General features: G+C 43.1%; 1 protein-coding gene across 1 annotated transcript in view; it reads right to left on the reverse strand.

Moving 5' to 3' along the window:
- The window catches only part of LOC105838345 (cadherin-87A), a 191,554-nt gene that overhangs the window by 7,789 nt on the left and 158,611 nt on the right, over positions 1-25,154 (reverse strand). Inside the window, exons 5-12 of the mRNA XM_036291624.1 lie at positions 10,123-10,380; positions 6,045-6,179; positions 3,323-3,515; positions 2,325-2,635; positions 1,600-1,755; positions 1,038-1,225; positions 781-943; positions 128-566 (exon numbers count right to left, since the gene is read on the reverse strand). Coding sequence (XP_036147517.1) covers positions 128-566; positions 781-943; positions 1,038-1,225; positions 1,600-1,755; positions 2,325-2,635; positions 3,323-3,515; positions 6,045-6,179; positions 10,123-10,380 — 1,843 coding nt within the window. The remainder of the gene's footprint in view (positions 1-127; positions 567-780; positions 944-1,037; positions 1,226-1,599; positions 1,756-2,324; positions 2,636-3,322; positions 3,516-6,044; positions 6,180-10,122; positions 10,381-25,154) is intronic.

Genomic DNA, 25,154 nt, shown 5'->3' on the forward strand with positions numbered 1-25,154 from the left:
TGGAGCAAAAAAGGCCGAGCAGATATATCTCGTATCCGGCGACCCTGATTACATCCGCGAGATTGCACGTAATTGCGCGATCGGGGACGCGCACGATCGTCGTTTAAGCGTAATTCAGGATGCTTACCGATCGGAGATATCTCCGCGATGCTGGCCGTGTATATGTCGTGCAGGAATACGGGCGCGTTGTTGTTAACGTCGCGCACGGTGATGTTGACAAGCGCGGAATCGACGAATATCCCGTCGCTCGCCTGTATCGTCAGGGCGATCCAATCGTTAGTGGCGTTGGTCATGTCGACCGGGCTCTTGACGGTGATCTCACCGGTGTCCGGGTCAACGGCGAACAAGCCGAGCTCGTTACCGCCCACCAGAGCGTACGTGATCTTGGACGTCTTGTCCTTGTCTCGCGCCTGCACCTTCAGCTCGGGTTCGAATTTCTCGGCACCCTCGTCCACCACCGCGCGATACTTGTCCTGCAGGAAGCGCGGCGGACTGTCGTTTGCGTCTACCAGGCTAATGCGCAACGAAACGCTCGTTGTCTGTCCTCCCCCATTGTCGTCCGTTGCCTAAAAAAAAAAATATATATATATATATATATTTACAAAAATCTTTGCTCACCTTTTGCATAAAAAATGGTAGACGTTGAAAAAGATGTGCTTGGAGAACGGAATTGTCCGACGTAATGTAAATTTAATTCGATCACAAAATCGGATTAATTATTTACGGTTTGAGTTTGATAATATTATTAGCCTTTTGTGTAGCTTGCGAATATGAGGGTACCTTGTAAGTGAGGAAATATTCCGTCTGTTGCTCGTAATCCAAACAGGGCGACGTGCCAGGCGTCGGGCAGGGCGCGACGGTGATGGTGCCGGTTTTCTTGTCGATCGCAAAGTGCTCCGCGCCCTGGCCAAGTAATTGGTAGACTATGCCGGCGGTGCCGAAGCTGCAGGCGAACAGAGAGAATCGCAACGTAAATGAAGGGTGAACGCTCTTTGATGTCTCGTAGCACAAAGCGCGCGTGCTTAACGAGCCCTTACCGCCCGCTGTCGCGATCCTTCGCCGTAATCGTTATAATTGGGCTCCCCGGGACCGCCGTCTCGGACACCGTGGCTGTGTACGTGGGGCTCCCGAAGGAAGGTGCGTTATCGTTTGCATCCGTGATGGAGATCGTTACCGTCGCCGTGGACGAGAGCTTCGGGTTCGTGTGAACTTCCTCGGCGATGACCTGATAACGATAATCGCCCGACGTTTATTTTTCCGCGCAATTCTCACGCGCCGTTATTGACTCAATGACAATTAAATTGCCTCGGCGAGAAAAAGGAAGCCGTCGCGAGATCGCATATCGCTTGACGAATATTTTACTAAATTACAAATAAATATGACTTTACCATCGAACAATTATTAACGGACGAATAAATTTTATTCTGTCCTGATTACGCCATGTATTTTTGTATCTTACATTAATTAATTCCTATTTATTTCAAATCATTTCTGGGCAGAGAAGAATTATTCGTTTGAAGGGGAGAATTGGTTTAATTTATTTACAACGGCGTCTGGAAAATTAATCGAAAGAGGTAAAAATGCCTCTGGCTGACTTACCAGGATAATGAACTTCCGTTGATTAGGATTTTCGTAATCGAGCGAGCCGTTTGTAACGCGGATGTTCACGGACGTGCTGCCGGTCGCCAGGACGGGCTCCACGGTGAACGCGCCCGTTATATCCTCCAGTCGCAAGGAGAACACGGAGTTCAAGCCCTTGAAACGAAGAAAAAAAAGAATCACTCATCCGGTCTTACTTCCATCCGCGCGAAACCGAAAGAGCGAGACCGCGCAGCATCCGCGGCGTTGCGCGCGGAGTAACGTAAATACGTTTATACCGGCGATCAATACGACCGCGACAAAATAATAATTAATAATTATATATTTGATCGAAGCTCTGCAGCGCGTTATGAATTATTTATCCCCCCACGCCGTTTTCATTTTGCATTCTGCCATTAATGCGCGAACGTTTTAACAAGCGAGCTGTTGAACAACACGCGCGGCGCCTTCCCGAGCGTTCGCGCTATTGTTGCGGCCACCCGGAGCGTGTACGGCCGGGAGCTTTACAAAAATCCGAATACATTAATGCGTAAACGCTTATATTACGTGCATTAACAGAGGCGTTTATCGCGCTTGACGGATTATTCCTCGATTTTTCGACGATTATTGACCGGCGGCGGATGCTGCGGGCACTAGCACCATTTTCTCGCTCTGCGCTCTCGGTGATCATGAACGCCCATCAGGCAGTCCCATCCACGGTAATGAATCGGGCCTGTTGTGCTCACCACGTCCGGATCTTTCACCGTCATGTCGAGATGCGGCAACGGCGTGCCGTCCGGCACGTTTTCGGGGATCTCGATGTTGTACTCGCGCCGATTGAACGTCGGCGGCTCGTCGTTGACGTCCTTAATCGTCACCGTTGCCTCGGCCGTCGACACCGTCAACTTGTCGTTGCCGGGTATGCCGTCGATCAGCTCGCGGGCCTTCACGATCAGCGTGAGCACGCCCGTCGAGTTCTCCAAAGCCTCTCTGTCTAGCGGCTTCGCCGTCCTCAGCTCGCCCGTGTCGTCGTCCAGTAGGAAATAATCGAACGGATCTGCGAGAAAAAGACAGACATTCGACACGCGTGATGTGAAAGCCTTTTACTGTCACGTAAGAGAAGATGCAATTAATTCTGCAATCTCATCGAGCCGAAATCACCGGAAATCGTGTACCAAAAATCGTGAACCCAAAATTCTTTTGTACGAGCTTTCTATCGACAGAAACTACGGAAAGAATGGTTTTATGAAAATTTAGTTACAGATCTGAAAATAATATTGTTAGTCCAGCAAAATAATTATGTAGAACGCATTCAAGCATAATACGTAATGCTGTATAAAGTTTTGGACTTTCACAGTCAGTTTGCTGCATCTTACATAATTATCTTAATAGATCAACAAAATTATTTTAGATCTGTACTTAGCTAAGTTTTTACTTTTTTTGTAGACTTAAACATTAGCAAAACTCTTCTCGAAATTGGAATTAGTGTATTATTCCCTGAATAATTTGATTTTAGTGATAATATAATTTTAGTGATAAACTGATTAGAGAGAATATCCCTCTCTTAATCGGTGTCCCTGAAAAACAGTTAAAGTGTAGCATTAGAAAAGTAAGATTTTATTTAAATTTAGAGTTCTTTTCCCGTGTAGATAATGCTATACTGTGATTCAAAGTGCAAACAAAATTGTACATCTAAACGTTGCTATTAACTTTGTTTAAACGAGAATGCGGGATGAATACTCACTGGTGACCAATTCGTAGATCATCTTCCGCGGCATACCCCTGTCGCCGTCTCGTGCTTTCACGGTCATCACGAGGGTCCCGATGGGATCGTCCTCGCGCACTACGCCTGTCAGCGAGTCCAGGAATTCCGGAGGGCTGTTCTGAATGTCCGCCACCTTGATCTCGACACCAGTGGTTCCATTGTTCAGGCCGTCCTGCAGATAAAATTCGCACGTTTGAGTCGTCCCTTCTTTTGTCTGGTCGAAAGATTCGGATACGCACGACATACCGACCCTCGTAACGTACAATTGCGAATCTCCCCGCATTCCTAATTTTATTCTTTGTTCCTTTTCCCTTACGTGGCCTCACATTTAAAAAAAAAAAGTAGATTTATCGATCCATAGAAATTAACGTAAGATTACAGGAGAAAATTGTTTCCTAAAATATATCTTCGTCTAATTATGCTTTAATAACACAGAGAACAGAGAAAAAAAACTTGAGAATTATGTATTCGAATTCGCAATTCAGTCTTTAATTTTATTTATTTCTTACCGTAATATATTCTTCTGATAAATTTTGAGACGAATTTTTCGAGAAATTAAATTCGATTTATAAATCAATAATAATAAAGGATTCAAATTTGCTGAGAGAAAAAAGGGTAAGATTCTTCGAAATAAAGGAATATAAATTTTTTAATCGGACTATCGTTGCGACGATTTATCTCGCACGAGTTCGCGAGGTTCGCAGTTGTAATTTACGCGTCCGTTCGTTTCGCCGCCGTAATTATGCGCGCTATCGCGAACGAGACCATCTTCTCGCATAGTAAAAGGGAACGGCACTCCTCGGTGCCGCTTCCGGAGAGAACGCGTAATTAAAATCAATCTCCGCCGCTCTCACACAGAAAGCGCTCGTTCGCTTTCGTCGTCCGCGAGCGCACCAAGTGTCGCAAGTAACCGCAATTATCTCTTTATCTCGCACACGTGAACGCGCGAGGATGATGTCCCACGTTGGTGCTCATGCGCGCGCGCGCGCACCCGACGTTGATTAATTAATCCTCGTCGCCCCTCGGGGATCTCCGATTATTGAGAGAAAAATCCGTCGCCGACTTGCCCGCGAATTTGGCTGTGAGAACATTTCAGATCGATCAATTTTAGATTCAAGATCGTAATATAATACCTGGAGTCTGATTAAAAATCGGTTTTGGTTTCGAAATTCAAAGGGACGTGGTCGCAACTGCTGAGTGCAATGAAACCTACAGTACAAAATATTTATTACTTAAAATTTATTTAAATAAAATGTTTATTCTCCACTGATTTTCCAAAGACTTAAAAAAATATTTATATTTATATTTAAAAAAGTATTATAATATTTAGGAAGAAGTATGTATGCGTATGGCTTTTTTTAAGATAAAAGATGAAATTGAAAAATATTGTTTTCGAATATTATCGGTCGAACTCCAATAATATTTTTCAGGTTTTAAATTGCAATAAATTCAGAGACTTGTCCGTAGTTGAACCACTGTTCTCTCTCTCTCTCTCTCTTTTTTTTTCCTTTTTTATTATTTCGTCAGGGGTCTGATGCAAGGATGCAAGGATTGCAGCGTAACGTTGACGAGAGACCGAGGGTCGGATCGCGTTTAACGCTAAACGCGCAACGAGAAAACGCTCCATTACATTCGCTCGTACGGCAGGCAAATATTTACTGTTTTTCTTCAATTTCGCGCTATATTTCTCAGATATTGCGGCGAAAGGAAAATACCGCGGAATCGATGTACGGCCGTGGAAAATCGCATCGATCATACGTTGCACGTTCGCAGCGCAGGACCTTAAATGAGCTCAATGTTTGCCGCTTTGCGCGGCACGAGGCAGATATGTTTGGTTTCGCGCACGAAAACGCATAGTAAATCACAGTGGCCCTTTTTCAGCCGAGACGAGGGAGCCAGCGGTGGCTAGAACCTTTCCCACGTATGTTTACGTGGTGTATTTTAACATATCGAACTGCAACGTTGATTCGGGAATCAAAGGGGAAACCGAGGTTTCCGATTTCCGGGCACTGAGCCCGTCGCCGCCGCCGCCGCCGCCGCCGCCGCCGTCTGCCTTTTATCTGTAGAATCCTTTGAAGTCACGTAAACTCGATAGTGTTCTTCACGCTCGCCGGAGCTCGCCGGAGTTCATTTTAAATAATACGAAGTCTTTCTCTCCACGGAGGAAAGCACTTCGATCCAATCGGCGCTCGTGCTACGTATATACGGGAAAAAAGGAAAAGGAAAATTAGAAGAGAATTACATGTAATATGTAACGGACACAATTTGTTCAAGGGATTGCAGAATGATACGCGCGCGCGCGCGCAAATGGGAAAGAGAGGGAGAGAGAACAGTGTTGTTTAAACATCGTCATAGACGTAATTATCGAGAAACGTTCGACCATTAATTAACGCCGCTTAACCCGAGAATCACCACTTGTTTCGCCACCAAACGTACGGTGTTTAAGCCGACACAGCAGACGCGCACGCAGGTCCGCAGCACGTCATTCTCGCGTCCTCCTCGTTAGTTCGCAAACTCGCAAACCCGTATCCCGAATTCGCCCGCAAATCTCGGTTTTGTTACGGCTGCTCATCCCGTTACGGACGAGTTTAACCGGCGCGCGCGGTGCTTGCCAGCTTGGCTTCCCTTGGCGTAGTGCGCATAATTAGAATCAATCCTCGAGCCCCGCAAGGGCGAACCCGAGGAGAGGGTTGGTACTTACGCTCGCTCGCAGCAGCAGTTGATAGAAAGGCCTCTCCCGGTAGTCGAGGGGCTGCCGCAGCACCAGGGCGCCCACATACGTGTTCTGGCTCCTCTCGACGTTGACGATACCGAACTTCTCGCAGGCGTCCAGGAACTGCAACAAAAGTTTGGTTTCGTCATTCATCGCTCCGCGTGGATTAACGCGCGACGAGTGTATATACATGCTCGATCGCCCGGCACATTCGAAGCCGGAAATACCTCGGCAAGTACCTACAACTCGCGTGTATTAGGTTTCAACGAGCGTCCAGCTCGTTAATTAATCGATTTGTCGTCGTATCGAGCATCCGTCTAAAAGTTTATGACGTCTTGTCACCTTGCGTGGAAGCTCTTGCGAAACTCGAGCACACGCGTGGAGAGTTACAAGATTGTAAAATATATATTTTTTAAATCACGTAGGGAATTTCGAAGCTGTCATCGTCGTTATTATTATTAAATTGATAATCAGATTAGTATCGTGACGTTACTATTGAACTTACAACTTGAAAAGATAAATAAAATACACGAGAAATATCAGCACGAAGAAATTCAATTATATTAGTTGTGTTTTCACTTGTCGGACTATATTATTATTACTGTTAATCCTAGAAGACAAAATGCATTATCACCTCCTCCCCCAACAAAATTCAAATTACGTTCATTTTCGCAACTTTTTCGTGTTTTTTGTTTTAAGTGCATTTTTCAATATTTCTTTGACAAAAAACACCATGTTTATGTACATCATCGTTTTCTTCGTAAAAAATGCACTATTTAATTATTAATGTACTACTGATAGAAAGGATTGAGACATCCAAAGAGTTAAGGATGACGTTTCACTCCGCTTTTGTCTTTGAAGGTAGGAAAGTAGGAAATTTAGTTCTAGGGTTAATATAAAAAAATATTGACATGAAAAACTCGAGAAATTATCATTACAAAATTATAAAAGAAAAATTCGCGTGCAACGTATCGAGAGAGAGAAAGAGCGAGAGATGATCCGGATAAATTCAAAATATAATCACGTCAAACTGAAATCGACAAAATCCAGTCGAAAACAATAAACGTGAATGAGGACGCGGCTCTAATTTATAATAAATTTCTGGCAAATCTCTCGCATTTGCTCCGAGCGGCTCAGTTGCCGCATCACCGCTATCGATAACCGTGGATCGTTAATGGAAAATTTCGCCGTTGATTCCGGTTTCGCGGGTGATTCGCGCGCCGGTATCCTGAACACTGCAAACATTAGTTACGCTTAATGACTGGACGCAATCGCGTTGTTCGGCCGGCGGCGGCGTCGCGTTACGCGCGAATATAACGAAAATGGGGGAGGCGCATTAAAGTTTGCCGCCGTAAAGCCGGCGGGCCATTAGTTAAAAGGTTTTACGGTTTTATTGGTCGCGCCTAACGGCTCCGACCGGGAATTTATCGAGCGGATATGACGTAGGGGGTGTGGGGGTGCGTTATACGTACTAATATCCCGCGGCGCGTCTTTCCCGCGAGAGAGGAAGAGCCGGAAGGAGAGAAAGGGGAAGGATACGGGGGAGGAGGGGGCTGCAGTCAGATAATTTTAACGGGTCGCGAGATGATATACGAATTGGATCTCTCGTGGGGGGAGAAAAAAAAAGAACCGCGGGAGCTCGGCAAAAGCGTTACGTTGCGCCGTTTTTCCCGTCGACCCGAAAATTTTCGAAGGGAGGGCGCGTTCCTCCTTCCCTTTTTGCACGAAAACGAACGGATCGCGTAACCGATTGCGCGTTATTGGATCGATTCGATTCCTTAAGCAGACGGCCGTTTTTCAACAGCAATTTTCCGCGGTAACATGTTACAACTTTCCGTAAATATCCGATCCCGCGGACGTGACTTAAATTTTTACGGACTCGTGCGGGGGATGCGATGAAACGGAAACTTATTACAAGGCGTTCTACCCCGGACGCTCTATCTGAATTAGATTTGTGCTAAATGAAACATACGGAAACTTATATATATCCGTATACTTGTATCTGAAATAAATTTTCGATATTTGCTTCCTGCCTTGGATCGGTATTAAAAAAATGAATATCAAGTCGCGGCTTTAATTTAATCGCGGTATATCTTCCGCATCTTATACGATTGATGGATCTAATTCCAAGTGTGCTATGCACACTTTTCCGCATTTGACTACATCAAATAACTGTCCCAATTATTATTAAATAATTAATATTTCCGCCGCTCTCGTCAATCGCAGTATTAAAATAAAAAGCACGAGAGCGTTATACATTAAAAATATTTTCATGTTAAACTAGGACTATTATATTTTATATTCTTTTTTTTTAGTTTATTTTTATTTAAACAACGATGACAAGAAATGTATATTATAATATGTTTAAAGGACCATAAGATAAGCATATCGACCGCCACTGTGTGTTTAAAGTAATTGGAACAGTTACTCGGCGATAGAAATAATCGGGCTCGGCGAGAGATAACGTATCTAAACGCATGCCTGCATCTCTAATCGCGTGCGGGATAAGAGGGGCGTTCTCTCGCTCGCGCATACGCTGAAAGTAAACCCAATTACGCTCGCCGGGTCGGGGCTGCCGAAGAAGTTGCTGAATTCAAATTCCACGCGGCGACGGGTAATAAAATTTCCGCCTACGCATCGGAACGATTATTAAATTTGTGCGAACGCTACGCTATGCGAGCTCCGCTGCACGCTCGCTCGTGCGAAATAGGCCACGCGCTTTCCGCAGGGGTTAACGTCGGAGGATGATTGCGAAAGTCCGACTATACCGGCAGCTGCCGCCGCCGCCGCCGCCACCGTTGCCGTCGTCCTCGTCCCCGTCGTCGACGAGTCCTCGGCTCCCTCGGGCGTGCTGCTCGGCGCTGCGAGACGAAGCGAGACGAAGCGAAACCCGGCGTTTCCTCATTCCCTTTCTACCTCTCTCTCTCTCTCTCTCTCTTTCTCTCTCTCGCGTTGAGTTTATTACAGGATACGAGAGTGGATAACTTAATGGAAAACTGCGAATTACAAAGCGCCCCGGCAACGGGGCCGATATTCCGCCTCGCCTCGCCTTGCTTAGCCTCGCGGACAAGGGGAACACTTCATCCGAGCGCTCTTCATTTACGTGAAACACTGGCACTTGTACATCTTTTATCCGCCGCGCAGCCGATTGCATCTCAACGAGGGTGGCCGGGTTGCTGCAGCCCGTCTGTATCCTGATACTCTGCAGCTCGCGCGCGCGTCTCGCACCGCCGTAAAGGAGACGGCGCGGGGACGACGACTTCTTAATAAATCCTTTGAGCGGAAAACAAATTCCTCTCTCTATCTCGCCGGCTGTTTATTATTCGTTTTCTTTCGCGCGGATGCGACCGTCGGACGAGCGACGGCAGGAACGAATTTAGGGACCTTTGTAATTTTCCTTTTTCCATTCGTTCTTCTACGCTCCTTTTTCCGTGCCATTATTTTTTCGCCCGGGCATTAACTGTACATATTTTACGGCGGAATGCACAGTTTAGTCGGCGTCGTGTAAAAGTAATCGATAGAAAAGAGGCGGGATCTTTAATAGAACGAACAGAGAAGTTAGAAACGTACCCCATGAAGCTGCGGAGAAACAAACTGCAACTCACTCAAGATATTCGTGATATGCGAAATAAAAAGCTATATACGCATTAGCGGACTGTTGTATGAATCCACGTGGGACCTGTCAGGCCTCATTACGCCTTTACTCGATCAAGAGATCGGAAGAAGAGAGGTACGAAGAAAGAAGGAGCTCGTGCTTCTTGCTCGCGCTTCGTAAAGATATTAAGTCGGTAGAGAGAAAGAGAGAAGGAGAGCATGTTGTTCTGCACGTAATTCTATCAACGACGGATTTTCCGAGACGGTGGATCAGAAGGGCACACGGTTCGTCGGTTGAAATTTTCCTCCACCGAAGAAATCCTCTCCCTCCCCCTCCTCCCTCTCTTCGCACGTGAAGAAGGGCGGCAAGAAATTCGATCGTCGGAAGAGAGAGAAAGAGAGAAAGAGATACCCGATAAAAATATCTTTCACGGGACATTACCGCGCGCGCTAACGCGTATTAATGACTCACCTGTGGCTGCGGGACGCACGATAGATCTATGATGTCGCCAAGCAGGTCAGGGTCCACGACCCTGATGCCCGGCAGTATGGTAGAGCCGACGGGGGTGTCCTCCTCGGCGACCGCCTCGTACGGCACACCTAGGAAATGCGGCGGATTGTCGTTCTCGTCCAGCACAATTACGTAAGCGTCCACGCCGACGATGTTCGGCTGCTGTCCCGCGGGCACCTCGTCCTCCAGGGTCACGCGAAAGCGTATCGTGTCGTTCTCCTGGAAGCGAGAAAGGAAAGACGTTCGTGAAATCGAAATGCCGGAGAGCTTTTTGACTTTGCAGGAATTACGTGAACTTTAAGAGACTTCGGACTTAACTTATATAAGAGGACTGCTGGCGCTCGGTGTTCTTAGTTCCAAGTTCGAAAGCTTTTAATATTTTTGCCCTTAAGCGCGAAAGCGCGTTGTTCAATTTTTATGTATTTTTATATTAGAAATTCAGAACAAGAGCGGACTAATTTTCTAATTGAAGGATAAAATCGCACTTAAAGCGGACCCTACAAATTACGGGTTTAATTCACTTTTCGCCTAAAGTCGCCTGAACACTTTAGCCGCCAAGTTAGTTTCGAGTATGAGTTTTGGAATGACCAAACTCGAGATGTGCAAAACCACATATACATATAAAGTGCGCAGAGTGTCTCACACATTGTCGACTAACTAAGATCAGTTAATCTTTTTTGCACGAAAAAAAATGTAAAAAAGAAAAAATGTTACTCTACAAAACCACCATTAAACTCTAATTGGTTCCCACGATATTTAGAATTAATTTTTCGTAATTTTATTTTCAAAAAATTACTTTTTAAGTAATATATTTTACTGTTTAATAACATTATATCCGTCTTATTCATCTTTGGGTGATTGGGCTCTTATGGAAACTTACTAAACATAGATCAAGAGCAATCAAAGTGTTAGATATCCTTTGCAATTATTTAGTGATCTTAATAATTTAATAATAGTATCTAATGCCTTTGACATCGCGCGCGCGCACGTGTGTGTGTGTGTGTGTGTGTGTGTATGGGACGAGACACGTGCGATCTCAGACGTGCGCTGGGATCGGGAGCTCCCTTCTCGCGTCGCAGGAATTTTAGTGTATCCCTTACGAAGCCTTAAAGGGAGGTCTCGGACGTGCCTCGATTCGTACGTGAGAGAGCGTATTTTCGAACATCGTCGTTTTACGAGATCGATCATTTGCGAACGGTCTTCGCGAATCCTGGACCGTCGCGTCCCCGGTAGAGTTTTTCTTCTCTCTCGACGAAGGGAAGTCGAGAGTTGTCGCAGCAAGTGCGGTAAACGTTCGGCTTTATTGGCGGATTTGCGCTACGGGAGCTCCACTGTATGGGAAGAAAGGGACAAATCTCGCCTCCTCGAATTTTTCGAGGACGCGCGCTCGTTTCTTTCTCCACGTTGTTGCGAGCAATTCGACCGTTTCTGATGAATGCATTTTTCATCATGCGTATTGTTACGTACTCCACCGTGGAAACGTGCCGCGCGTTTGCTCCTTCGATGGATAAATACGTTATCATGTTGGAATATTCCCAAGTTGGAATATACGAGTCTCTCGGGGGGCTTCTCATTTGAGAAGGGGTGAAAAGAGCCAAGTCCTAATATTGAAAAAGCAGCTCCAAGTCTGCATCTTTAAGCAACTTTTCAAAAGTTTCGCAGACAGTTTCAGATCTCGGTGAAGTTTCGTCGAAAAATAACGAGGAGAAAGACAGCTCCGAAAACGAGATATCTCTTCTCCGTAAGATAATAGAAGCGTTTTCGTTGTAATTAATTCTAGCTAAGTTAACATGAACCCAAGGGACAAAGAGTTGTTTATTGTAATTTTACGTTTTAAACGAGGCGACACAACGGAAGTAACATAAAATCAGGAACTGCAGCAATTTGCCGAAAATATCGAAACGCTTTCGAAAGGAGTTCGGCGAGGAAAAAAAAAGAAGAGGATTACAAAGGCTGCGAAATGTCGTTTCGAGTAGGTATACCGGTTCACGCGGAAGTTTCGAAGAGACGGAAAAGTGGATAGCACCGAGGGTTTAGTAGTAGCTAACGAGGTCGAGAGTGGAAAGATGGCACTCAAAGTTCTTGTCAAGTGTGTACGTGTACCCAATTGCGCATGCATTAGAATATATACATATTTACGCGCCAGATAGTCTCCCAAAAGTGTCATGGCAACAGAGAACAATAATATGGCGATACACCTGACGGCGAAGTTAAATTTGCTTGTAACACATTACGGTGCAAATGCAGATACGAATTTCCTTGCGAGAAATCGATCGCGTTCTCTTCGTCGTTGCGCGATAATTTTAATAAATAACAAATAAAAATATTTTACTTGAAATAAAAAAGATCGCTCAAAGTTGCTGCACAAATTTATGTAATAAAGTCCATTTTATGTGATTTGTAATTTACGGTAGAATCGAGAGTAAAATTATATTTTTAATTTAATTTTATTATTTTATTCTCCCCCAGTAAGCAATTAAAGGAATATAAAATCACTCTTTCAAAATATTAATTTTGCGCGGATTTTACGAATATTATCATATATTTTATAAATGTTTTTGAATTGTTATTTCATAAAATAATATTACTAAACATTACGATTACAGTGTAGAGATATTATTTTTAATGTTTTACTCAAATATTTTTCATAATAACATTGTAATATTAAGAGTTACATATCTGAAAACGTTACAGGCTATAAAATATTATTGTCATAACATAATGTTATTGGTATTTTGCTTATTTATTTACGCAAAACATTTTTAGTATAGAAAACGAGCATTTAAAAAATGTATTAAAATTTATCTACATGCAATAATACATTATGTAAAATAATAGAATTCATACACAAAATCAGAATTACGGATCGTTCGAAGGGAGGGGAGGAGAGGGGAGCTTGAAATACACTCAGATGACAATAGTTTCATCATTTAATTACGAGAAGCTGTGTGGCGAACAAACATCGTAAGTTACTGCAATAATGCCGCGTAGTAATTAACAACGGCATGCGAGTCATAATGCGCGCGCTAGATAATACATTGTACAACATTGCATCGACGTTATCGTAGTCACCGTATCCCAGAAATTACAACGCCAAACGTCGAAAATTTCCGACAGACAATAACGCGGGAGCACAATCGCGCAAATGTAATAATGTCAATAATTCACTTGCGCAATCGCGTCTACCAGCGGCCCTCGGTCAGGAGGGAAACAAAGATAAAGAGAGACTTATTTTTTAGTTTGCAACAGCATCGGTTTTGTGCGGAAACTCGATGCATAACGCGTGACGCGTGGGGTGCTCACGCACGCGCGTGTAACGCTGGCACGCTGTAATTTCAACTTTCCAACTAACCGCGCTTCCTCTACGCGAGAAGTTGCAAGCTGGAACCGCGGTATTCCGTCTCGCTGGAGATTACGGAACAATAATTCGATATCTCCTTCCTCCCCTCCCCTCCCGTTTGAAAACAGGGACGATAAAAAGTGGGCTATTCGAATGCGCGTCTTGCGAAATTACAAACTGCGAATGTATATAGAATAACGATGTCGCGATTCGATATTTAATATTGAATACGAGCAGAAATAAAATCGGAATCGTTCCCGTGGAACAAAATTTAGCGATGCTCCATTTATGTCACTTTATTTTTCAGCGGTGAACTTTCTTCGCAAATTACACGATCGCTTCTAAATAAAGTTATGTTACACGTCAGATTCCGGTACTGCAGTAAAAAGCTCAATAACTCAACAATAGATTTATCAAAATATCCAGAAGAGAATATGCATACAATTTCGTGAGCTTGATATCCTTCCTCGGTGCGGCCCGAATTACAGTTTCTTGATTTAAAATCGGGGCGACGCACCATCGGGGCGATTTTGCCTCCCTTATACGATCCGCTATTTGTTCTAAAACTTTATGAAAGGCAATAAATTAAACCTCTCGATTTTATTATACAATCGATGAATCCGAGATTGCAGGCGAGGCGTTTTCGCGAAAGGAGGAAAAAAAAAAACGTCGCTCCTTCCTCGAGATTCGAAGGAAACTTCGCACGCGTATAAAAACGCCTTATCGTAAACTTCTTCGCAAACACGCCTTCCTCCTCGTAAATGCGGCCGGCGGTATTAGGCGAGGGATAAGTTTCTTGGGAATGAAACCGCGAGTTTCATCTCGCGAGTCGCATCGTGGCCGAAGAAGATTTCTCTACCCTGCGAAACCAAATCGCCGTAGAGAATGACGGTGTTATTATCATGCGCTTTGCACGCGCTGAAACGTTGAAATCACTTAAAAGCGACCTCCCGGCGGAGATTTCCGAAAAATCCTGTTTCCCGAACTACGCTGATAATCGCACGCTACGACGGCATTCGTTTCGCCGTTTGAACTATCGACATTTCCGGCGAACGTGTCACGAACAACTAGGTCGCTGCATTTCCGTCTCCCGCTGATAATTGCGCGAGACCAAAGACAAACAGCTTTTAACACTTTTCCCCTTTAAAGTGGTTTTTCTTTTTACAAAACTGCGTGTATTTTTTTAGACGACTGACTTTCATTTATTTTGATAAGTAATTCTCTCAGTGCGTAAAATTCCATCTTATTTATGCATCCTTATAAAAATTGAGAATATTCGCTAATCTACCTTTTAGAATAATTTCTGCCGAAGTTACAATCTCAATTTTTTTCGTTAAAATAACGAGAAACGTATCCGAGAAATGTCTGTCACTTCGCATATCCAATATTTGCCGTGCATCGAGCGTTGCGATGATGCATTAAGGGGATGATGTGATTGATACAATGGCTCGCGCTGCAGAAAGTAACCGCATCGACGAGATAGACACGGGTGTGGAACGGGAAGCGGGTAATTGAAATGGCTGGACGTCGGCAAAGTTGCCTGTTTCCATTCCGTTTGCCATCCTCCGTATCTTCGCGTGCCTTTGAACAACTTCCGAAGCTTTGGCGAAAGACAGACGAGCGAGCGAAAGTACATTTCCGTTTTGCAACGAAAAAAGAGAGAAAGAGAGAGAGAGAGAGAGACGAGTAAGGGACGGGCAAACTTTTTTACAATCGCGATCTTCTAATTATGGTTTGTTCTCGCTGGGGCATTAGCTGCTGCGATTTGTCCCGCGGAATGAATAATCTCGCCGGAAACGAGATTTAATCGCTCCGACGACGGTGGTGGTGGTCGTATATACACAGCTGCATCAATTGAAGACGAATGGAACCTTGGTCGTTCCACGTCGTTTCGCTCGCGCGCGTTAGCGATCATTCCTCATTTGCGATATTAAAACTATAATTCACGCGCATCTGTGTGCGCGTCTCGCGGCGAAACCGCGGCACGGGATTCGCGAACGCGGGATGCATTCGCGCGGCTAAATGACCGACAAAAATCGAATAACTCGACGGCGCACTTCGTACGGCTTGCGTGCGACATGACAAACGCTCGGCGATGGGGTCTTCGCTCTGTGGGAGCTTATCTGGAGAACGCAAAAAAAAAAAAAAAAACACCCGCCGGAAAAGGGAAAAGAGAGGGAAAAAAACGCGGGTCGCCGTCGCGCCCGATGAATTACTACGCGCGCGGCTGATACGCGATCTTATTATTTGTTGCGAAAAAAAGAGGGCGAACGAGCGCGAACTGCGCGTCCGCGAGTTTCGAAGCTCGCAGATAAGTTTGCGGCTGCGGCGCGTTTTGCTCTTTTTCGCGCGCTAACATGGGGATCGTTCATTTTCAGAAAAAGCTTTTATTGCAAAAATAGTAAAAATATATTTTCCTCGTGCGTGTTGCCCTCCTTTTTTTGTAGGTGTGTAGGTTTGTACAGAAGAGGCTCCATGATTCTGCATCGGTACTAGTGTAGCAATAAAAGAATTTCATAGTAACGTAAATGTCCCGAGAACCGGATGCACAGAGTTAAAATTGTGGAATTTTTATAAGAATTTACAATGTAAAATAATCTAATTAACTGAAATGTAAGATGTAAAATATTATTAGCATGCAAAAGTACGAAGAAAATTTAAGTTAAAAAATAATTAAAAACTTGTTAACACTATTTATTCCTATGTAGAAAGTTTCAACGTACCGCCAGTAAAAAAATATACCTCGCAAAAATTCCTTTCATAAACGTATATCTATCTTCGGGAACCTACAAATACTTACAAGTGAGATTATTGAGAGAGGCTAAATCGGTACTCAACGTCCACGGCATGAGCTCCCGAGAATGACCCGCTTATAACGTAACACGCTCGTCGATTATTCGGCATTAATGGCATTATCCCACCGCAGTGCCGCCGTATATAAATTGATCTGGATCGATGGCAATATCTGCGAATGTGGTGCGCATACAGCAACGAGACGCGTGCACGTAATCGGATCAACGTTCTTGTAGATTTTCATTTACAGCAATTGCATCGTTATCGTTGCAGGTTTCATGATTAAATCTTCATGAACTCTAGTTTTCGACTGTTGTAATACAGGAAAACTTCTAGCTAAGCATTTTATTCTATTTGCATCATTGTATTCTGTAAGGATGTTTTTTCTGGTATATTTTTGAAATAGGTGTATGAGTAACATTAAAGAAAGTTGATAACTAAATCATTTAACCTGATTACATTTCTTCAATACAAGTATTTATGCATGTAATTTATGTACATGAAATATTTAAGTTTTAATTCAAGTATTTATATATTTAACTAAAATACCGTGAATATTTGAACTAGAGAAATTTAATTAAGTTGAAAAATGTAATCAAATTAACAGCTTTTTTTCTCTCAATATACTTTTGCCTCGCTGTCTCTCACAAGATCTTCACAATTTCCTACGATCCCTTTGCGATTGCAAAACGAGAGCGAAGATGCGTTCCGCTTGCGCGTCGTTTACGATTCGTCAAAAATTTAATTCGATGAAAGCCGGCTCGGCACGCGCGTTGTTTAATGCAGGCGACTTTCTATTTTGCCAACGGCCCCGACGGTGTGTGCCCTGTCGCGTTTCGCTATCGGAATTTTAATCTGCACGCGCATGCAGGGCGCGGCGAACGCGCGTCGCCGAATGCAAAATGAAACGAGCGTGAGGTACTCGTAGCAGAGTGTTTGACATGACGACAATTCCGTCATTACGCCATCGGCGGAATGCAGCTCGCCTCTCTCTCTCTCTCTGTGTGTATGGGTGTGTCTGTGTGTGAAAAGCGCGTCCTAACTTTTCGCACCCTCTTCATCCGCCTCCCCTCCTCTGCCGGCCCTTCATTCATTTTCCCGTGTGAATTCCGCGCCACCATCGATTATTTATTCGAATTAAATGGGAAGGAATTTTACGTTCAAATGCAATGCAATCGCGTTTGTACGCCCGAGAGGCTGCATTCTTTCACGAATTTTCCGCCGGCGATTACGTGATCCGGAGAACATTATTGCAAAATTACAAAAAAAAAGCGACTGTGCAATGGTACTGCACATGTATTTAGAATCAATATACTCAGTGTAGATGTACTGTTTGAATATTTCATTGAATTCAACGTCACGCTTTTTGACACGTTTTAGTCGGAAAGCAAAAATACGATGACTGATGAAAATAAAGTTTCAGTTAAATTCGACAAATGGTAGTCTATTTGAAATCGTAAATATGATACTGTAAATACGATTCACAATGTTTGTCATAATAAAATTATTTGCAATATAGCATCGGTATGGAACGAATTTATGCAAAAATAACTGTCTCTTGTCCACATAACTTTTTCGTTTAATAATTTATTTGAAGCTCGACAAAAATATATGATATCCTTTAAACGTTTGTCATTTTTACAATGCTATTGAATAGATAACACGAGCGTCAGAGATAAGAAAAATTAAAGCAATTTAAAGAAAAAATACTACATAAAAAGTTGTCTGCCTATCCTGAAAAGTCAGAATATCGAACAGAAAACGCAGTTATCATTTATTAATAATTTATTTTCGATAAAAAATTCATAATAAAAAAAAATATATATAAAAGTTCAGCGAGGAGCTAATATAATATCGCTCTTTCTAGAAATTTCATTCGCATTATTGCACGAAAATTAAACCGCGTTTGATTGCGTTACAATGCACGATTTTCACGGCTCACGTTTATATAATAAAATTACGCTCCTCAAAAGTTCCCACTCACAAAATTATGAAGACAATTACCGTTAATTGCTTGTCCGCGACATTCTCTGTGATTTTGCATAAAAATTAATTGCCACCCTCCTCCCTCCCAAAAAAACGGAAAACAAGCGTTTAACGAAATAAAGATCGAATAACGAACGTTTTGCGTAACATTAATTTATTTTCGACGATACGTAGGCAACGTCCCTTCTCAAAAGGAAGCTAAACGGATTCGCCGACGCCAAAAAAATTGCGCCTTTGAAAAATTCCCTTCGTCCAATTACTCACGCAATTACCGCCAATTATTCGCCGAATATATCGCGACGTCACAATGCAGGAGCCCCGAACGCGCCGAGGCTTTATGCAAAATCAAACGCGTGTGTACACGTGCATGTGCACGTGAGCGCGCGTGAGTGTGTGCACCTTCCTACGCGCATCGATAAGAGCGTGAATTCACACGATAATTGGGACTGACGGCACGCACACGTTACAACGCGTTTTCCACGACGTGGGAAGGTGCACGCGAATGCGACGAGACGTAGCTTACCCCTTCCGCTCCAGTCTCTCTCCTCGTCGCTAATTCAAATTTAATTCCGCGCGAATCAAAAGTTTCTTCCTTTCGGTCCTACATGCGTTCTCTAATTGTAATTGCTCGCCTTTATAAAAACGTAATACTAAATAGCATTTAATTGATTAATAATTAATACTTATTTTTAAGTATTGGAAGCACTGTTGTTAGTACTTTTAATACACGAAATGAGTAATAATCACTGGCCAATTTAATATTGTCCAGTATTACAGTTTCACAAGGGAGGACTAAAACGGATGCACGATGTCCGGGGGTCGTCGAATCCCGGGGAATACGCAGGGATCGCACTCGTTACGCGCTCTAACAGGTCGCGAGCTGAAATCGCTGAGCTGCGATTTTTATTTCGCACGTTCCCTCCGCGACGATGTAACTGCCGGCTAACGAGCGCGTATCACGTTTACGCCGCGTCTCGCCCGCCGGCCGATGGTGATCTCGCTCCATGAGTTTCGTGACACACGAGCACGATTGCCTCTAATGTTCATCACGAGAGAGACAGAGAGAGAGAGAGAAAGAGAAAGAGAAAGAGAGAGAGAGAGAGAGAGAGAGCGCACAAAACTTTGTAAAAACCGAGACGCGATAAAATTGCGTGTCCAGGATGAGGAAGCACGTTCATCTTGCAATTAGCCGTAGAATTGCCTTACATTTATCAAGTTTCTTTCTTCTTGAATTAGTTTTGATTTTGCCGTAGGATTAAAGTAAAACGGAAGATTGATACCGCGACAATATAATTGCAGGGCGAATTAATAGAGCGAACAGGCGAATTAAAAGAAACTCGATCGATACCAAAAAAGAAATTGGCCTACGCGGCCGACAACAAAACTTAAAAACAATTAATTTCAGGTACGCGTTTCTCGTTCGATTACGCTGAAGCTAATGCCGTACTACGGACTTGCGCGAGGGAAAGACAGAAAAAGTGTCTCTTCTCCATTAAAACGCCGCGAGGAGATTGCATGGTGGTGTCGGTTTCAGATCGGGGAATTTTTAGCAAAATGCCGTGACGTGGTTCGGCGTTGTCGACTATCTGAGCGGCAATTCGTATCGCGGGCATGTCGGCTGCACCGGCGAAATAAAACCGGCAAGAGGGAGGACCGCGACGGCCCACGTGCACCCTTTTGTCCGAGGAATCGTGATTCCGCGCACGTACCCGCGATACACGACGCCCGCGAGGACGAGGTGGTGGTCCTTCTCTTCCCTCCCCACGGCAGGGGGTGGCGAAAGCCATTGTGTGTGTGTATGTGTGTGTACGTTCCTCCGAAAGTAGCGCCCCGGGTCTGCAGTCGACAGGAAGCCCAAGAATACCGGGAGAATTATCTGGCGCGGGCGTAAAGGGGAGAATCGTGACGAGAGACGGGGGGCGCACGGTCGCGTGACCGCGCTACTTCCGGCAGGGAAGAAAAGCCAGCGATACTTTTGCAAGAAGGAGAAAGGGACCGCCCGAGGGTCGGCGATAAAGCTACACGCGGAGAAAAGAGTGTCTGCGAAGATATTTTTCCCTTTTTTCATTTTTGGACAGGGTGTGCATAGCATACCTACTTGGAAGGGCAACAATGCCGTGTCGCGGGGGGGGGGGAGAAGGGGTGCGATAAGTCGAAGCTTGACAACACCTGACGACCGGTCGCATTAGGAATGACGACGACGCCGGCGATCGCGTGCGGTGCTGCCGTTGTTTCCCTCGGAGGCGTGATATTGCGAATTTTTCGGGGTGAGCAGAAAAATCGTGGATACACTCGCGCGTGTAATTCGTGGTACGACGATAGACGCTAAACGGTCTTACACCTGGCCGATACGGAGAAGCGAAGAAGAAAGAGAAAGAAATAAGAGGGAGGGAGAGAGGGAGAAATGTGAAACGATAGCAAAGTGATAGGATACACGAGTAAGCTGGGCTCGGTTATCTCTATCTCTCGGGGGGATAAGAGGAATCGAAGGGAATTTTTGTTCGCGGATTTGGGTCACGCCGAACAGGTGTGAAGTAAAAGATAGACGGCAGCGATAGCCGGCCGGTCGCTCGCTCGCTCGCTCGCTCGCAGCGGTATCGCGCATCTCTAACGAGGGTGCATTTGCAGGGCAGCACGTAGTACGCGGTGCAAAGCACACACATCTATATGTAACGTATGCAACCGACTGCCGATGTGTGCCGCGCGACTACTGTTTGTCGTCGGCGCGCTGCAAATGCTCTCGTAAAGTTACACGTGCTCTCTCCACCGCTGTAAGCAGCCTTCGCGTCGCTGTAAATAATGACGAGGGTATCAACGGCGAGTCGTAAGGGGAATTGAGGTAAATGCGCCTGTATTCGTTGCAGCTAAGAAATTGCACATGGAGAAGGCGAAACCGTTCCGCGCACGTGGCAGAATTTTGATGGCGCTTAGTGCGGTCTGTGCGATTTTGTGCCACGTTCACGATTTATCATTAAACATTTCATAGAATAAACAACAGGAAAAGTACGAATCGTTGCAGATAAAATATAAATTTTAAATTGTGTTGCCGAAGAGCGAAAATATTTTTGGCTCAAGTACGAAGATTAATATTCCTTGGAACCCCCGCTGACATGGGCTTGCGAATTCTCGCGGAATTTCATTCTGTATTTTTTTTTTAAACTTGCAGTGTTTCGTAGTCGAGTAAGTCGCTCGAGAAACGCGCGGTAACTAAACCGAGATGCAATTAATTACTCGTTTGTCGATATTACGCTGGACGCAATTTTTCTGGCGGAGACATTTGATCGACGTGCTCGCGCTGCACCCATAATAATTCACTTTTAAGACAGTCCTCGATCAACCGACTCCAATTAACGCGTGTCTTCTCATTCTGTTCTCCATAACACACGTGCGAAAGAAAATCAATTCTTTTTTATGCCGCATTCTTGCATATTGTTCTGTCAACTACAGAAATAATCAGGCTGACGTTTTTTTTCTAAAGCCTATAGAAATACATGGCTTTCAAATTTTATAAGAAACGAATATATTCAAGACAATTTAATGCCAAGATAATTTCACTAAATAAATGGCGAAAAAATAATAATTTATGACGTAATTATTTATAAAAAAAATTCCGGAGAATGATTGGATAGTCTCTGGAATCAAAAAGTAACAAACAGATATTTACAACAATTTTTGTCTAATCTAAATGTACGTTTGTCATTTTTCGAAAAGTTAATTTGATTGGATTTCTCAATATGTTACAAATATAGTAATTGGTCTAAAGCAGAAAATTAGATAATGAACTTAAATTAAACGAAATTCAAGTCACGAAAATGCAAAACTATACTTCTACTAAATATGGCATTAAAAATTGTAATAAAAACAGAATTTGTACATTTTTGCACACACAGTTATACGCGCAAGTTCAGTCTTGAAATCGTCTTCCTCGGAAATATTTGAATCGCCAGGTTTATCGTGAAATATTGATATACAAGGTGTGAACGAATGAATGTTAAATATTCTAGGGGATGTATTCCTCAATCAATCAAATATTTTAAAAAAGTTTATATAAACATGAATCTAAAAACGCTTAGTTTTTGAGATAGGAGAAATTTCATCGTAAAATAGTGAAATATTTTGAAACCGAAGCAGTTGACAAAAAAAAATAGAGCAGTTGACAATTTTCAAACAGAAATTGTATGGTCCTGTGTATACGTTGTAAAAAGAGAAAAATAGTAAAATCAATTTTCGAATTGATTTTTCTAAGTGTGTTTTACGTAAAGATTACGTTTTATAAAACTGGAATCATATGATTTATTTACATAAAACAATCCGTCTATCTGTTTTATTTTACATATAAAAATTCTACTGAGATATAAAACTAAAAAATAGTAATAGTACAAAATATTTCAGACTTTATTCTGTTATATTTCGACACAAAATCAATTCCGTTCCGTTTTCAAGAATACTGTTTCGCAATAAAATCCTTCCCATGGCAGAAACCAAGCGTTTCTAGACCGGAATGAATTTTTTTTTTAAACGTTCGGTCGATAAAAACACATTTCTATATGTCAAAAGGTATCTTTAGAAGCGCATTTCCTCACATTTTTCCACTGACGTACGCGCCCGCTTCGATTTATACCAAGTCATTCGGCCGCGTAGCGCGACACACCGGATACTATTGCAATGAAATTATTTAACGGCCGGCTAGCAGCGAGCTGTAAACAATACTCGGAAATTCGTATTGCAATCTGCCGGACAAAGGGCCGTCCGGCTGCATCAAGGCCCAGGCACGGTGTGCTTTTATTGCCCGGCACCGGGGTAGCCAGTTGACCATCGACCATAAACGAACCGCCTCTTTCTGGTCGTCTCTCGCGGCGCTTTCGTCAGCAAGCCGCTGGTGTGTCGCTTGCAATTGTATATCAGGTGTGCGGCACTTTTTCGATAAATCCGTCGCCCCGTTTGAACGATCGGGCTGGCCGCTAAAAGGACGATTATACGACACACGGGCACGATTTCGCGTTCGAGTTCGCCGCCGCCGTCCCCGGCGCGATACGTGGGAGTGTGTTCTATCGGCTATCTATTGTTTCCCGGTCGAGTACACACTTCGTTGCGAATAATCCTGATTTTATTACGAGACACAGTGGAAAAGGACGAGATTGCGTGTACCGCGCGATTTTATTGCCAGGCATGTAGACGGCACGGTGGATAGATAGAATTTATTTTGAATCTCTGAGACAAGTCTCCCTATTGGAACAGTAATTTTCAACAATATCAGTTGCAATTAGGTCGAGTGTAACAACGCCGAGCTCGAAACTTTGATATTCTAAGGAGGCACAAGCAGATAATGTCTCTGAAATGGCTGTGAATACTGTGTGTCATTTGTCTCTATATTCTGTACTCTTAATTTCATTTTTTTATTTCATTTTTAATTAACATCTTTGTGAAAAATCTCACTTTGTTTCGTCAATTAGTTTAAAATTAGTTTCCCCGGAACATTTATTTCGATTTATTCGCTGTGTTATCGTAACCAGACTTTCAATTGCCGATTGTCATAGCAATTAGAATTTAGAGCGTTTTTAATGCGACGGTAAAATTGGAACAATGTTACGGCAAAAACTGGAAAGAGAATCATCAAAAGTTTCAATTACTCTCTCCTTTAAACTTTTGCACTTTTCATTTGTAGGCAGGTGCAGAATATAAAACTACAAAGTATAAAGAACAAAGTGCACCGAAAAGGCGGAAAAATATTATAAAATACGACAATCGTAATTGGAATTACGCCAATTCGCGTGAAATTACAAATACAATATGTAACGAAATCGGAATTACATTTCGGAACGAATAATCTTTTTACGATAACCAAGGGGTAAGCTGTGATTTACACGTTATCGGAAAATGATTTTCCTAACGAGAGACGTTTTCGACGGCGTTTTTAAAAAAAAAATAGTTCCGGCGAACACAATAGAATCGCGCTGTATCCATTAATCGGTGGCATAATGCATCGATAACGAAGGAAAATAAGAAAGCGGGCTATTACTAGGCGTAATCTACGGCTGGAACTTACTTTGCGCGAGTCGAGAATCGAAACGACTTCGGGGATAAGGAGCCATTCTTCCACTTTGGAGCCAGAAAAGTTCGTAATGGGAATACGATTAAATTGCAGTTGGATTGCTAGAAAAATATTGCCATGCGACGCACGAGGAGGTCGTTAATCTCTCACGGAATTCAAACAACGCTTGAACATTACGCTCGAACGTTACCTCGAGGACTTTTATGCCTATCCGGGTGAATGCTTGCTCGTATATTAGTAGAACATTCATTAATCTTAATCGGGCATTTTACATAGCTACTACTATATTAAATATAAATCTCTAAGTTTGGATGTACACGTACACTGGTAGAAAAACGTGTGGCATTTGCGACTATAATTATATAGCAAGATAATTACAGTCAGAAATATCATTTTTATAGTAGCTATTACAATAATATTAGTAATAATAACCATGTACTTATTATAGTAATGTGTAACAGTGAGAAAAATGTACTATAAATTATACAACATAAAATATAGCATATGGTTATTATTAATAATAATATAGTAATAATTATTACTATATAAAAATAATATTCTTGGTTATAATTATTTTACTATGCAATTTTTTACAGTCACAAATGCAAAACATTTATCTATCAATAAACGAGGCCATTCATCGCGGATTTTTCCACAATTCTAAAAAATGTTTTTTCTCTCTTTTGCAAATTCTTGTAGGAATATAACTAAATTACAGAAGAATGAATATTTCATATCGAATATGAATCAACTCGCACAGCCGTAGTATATTATATTTCGATAACGAATTTGTTCGTAAAATCCCACGTTAAAACAAATTGC

Source organism: Monomorium pharaonis, chromosome 9 (assembly GCF_013373865.1).
Source record: "Monomorium pharaonis isolate MP-MQ-018 chromosome 9, ASM1337386v2, whole genome shotgun sequence".
Classification (NCBI taxonomy): Eukaryota; Metazoa; Arthropoda; class Insecta; order Hymenoptera; family Formicidae; genus Monomorium; species Monomorium pharaonis.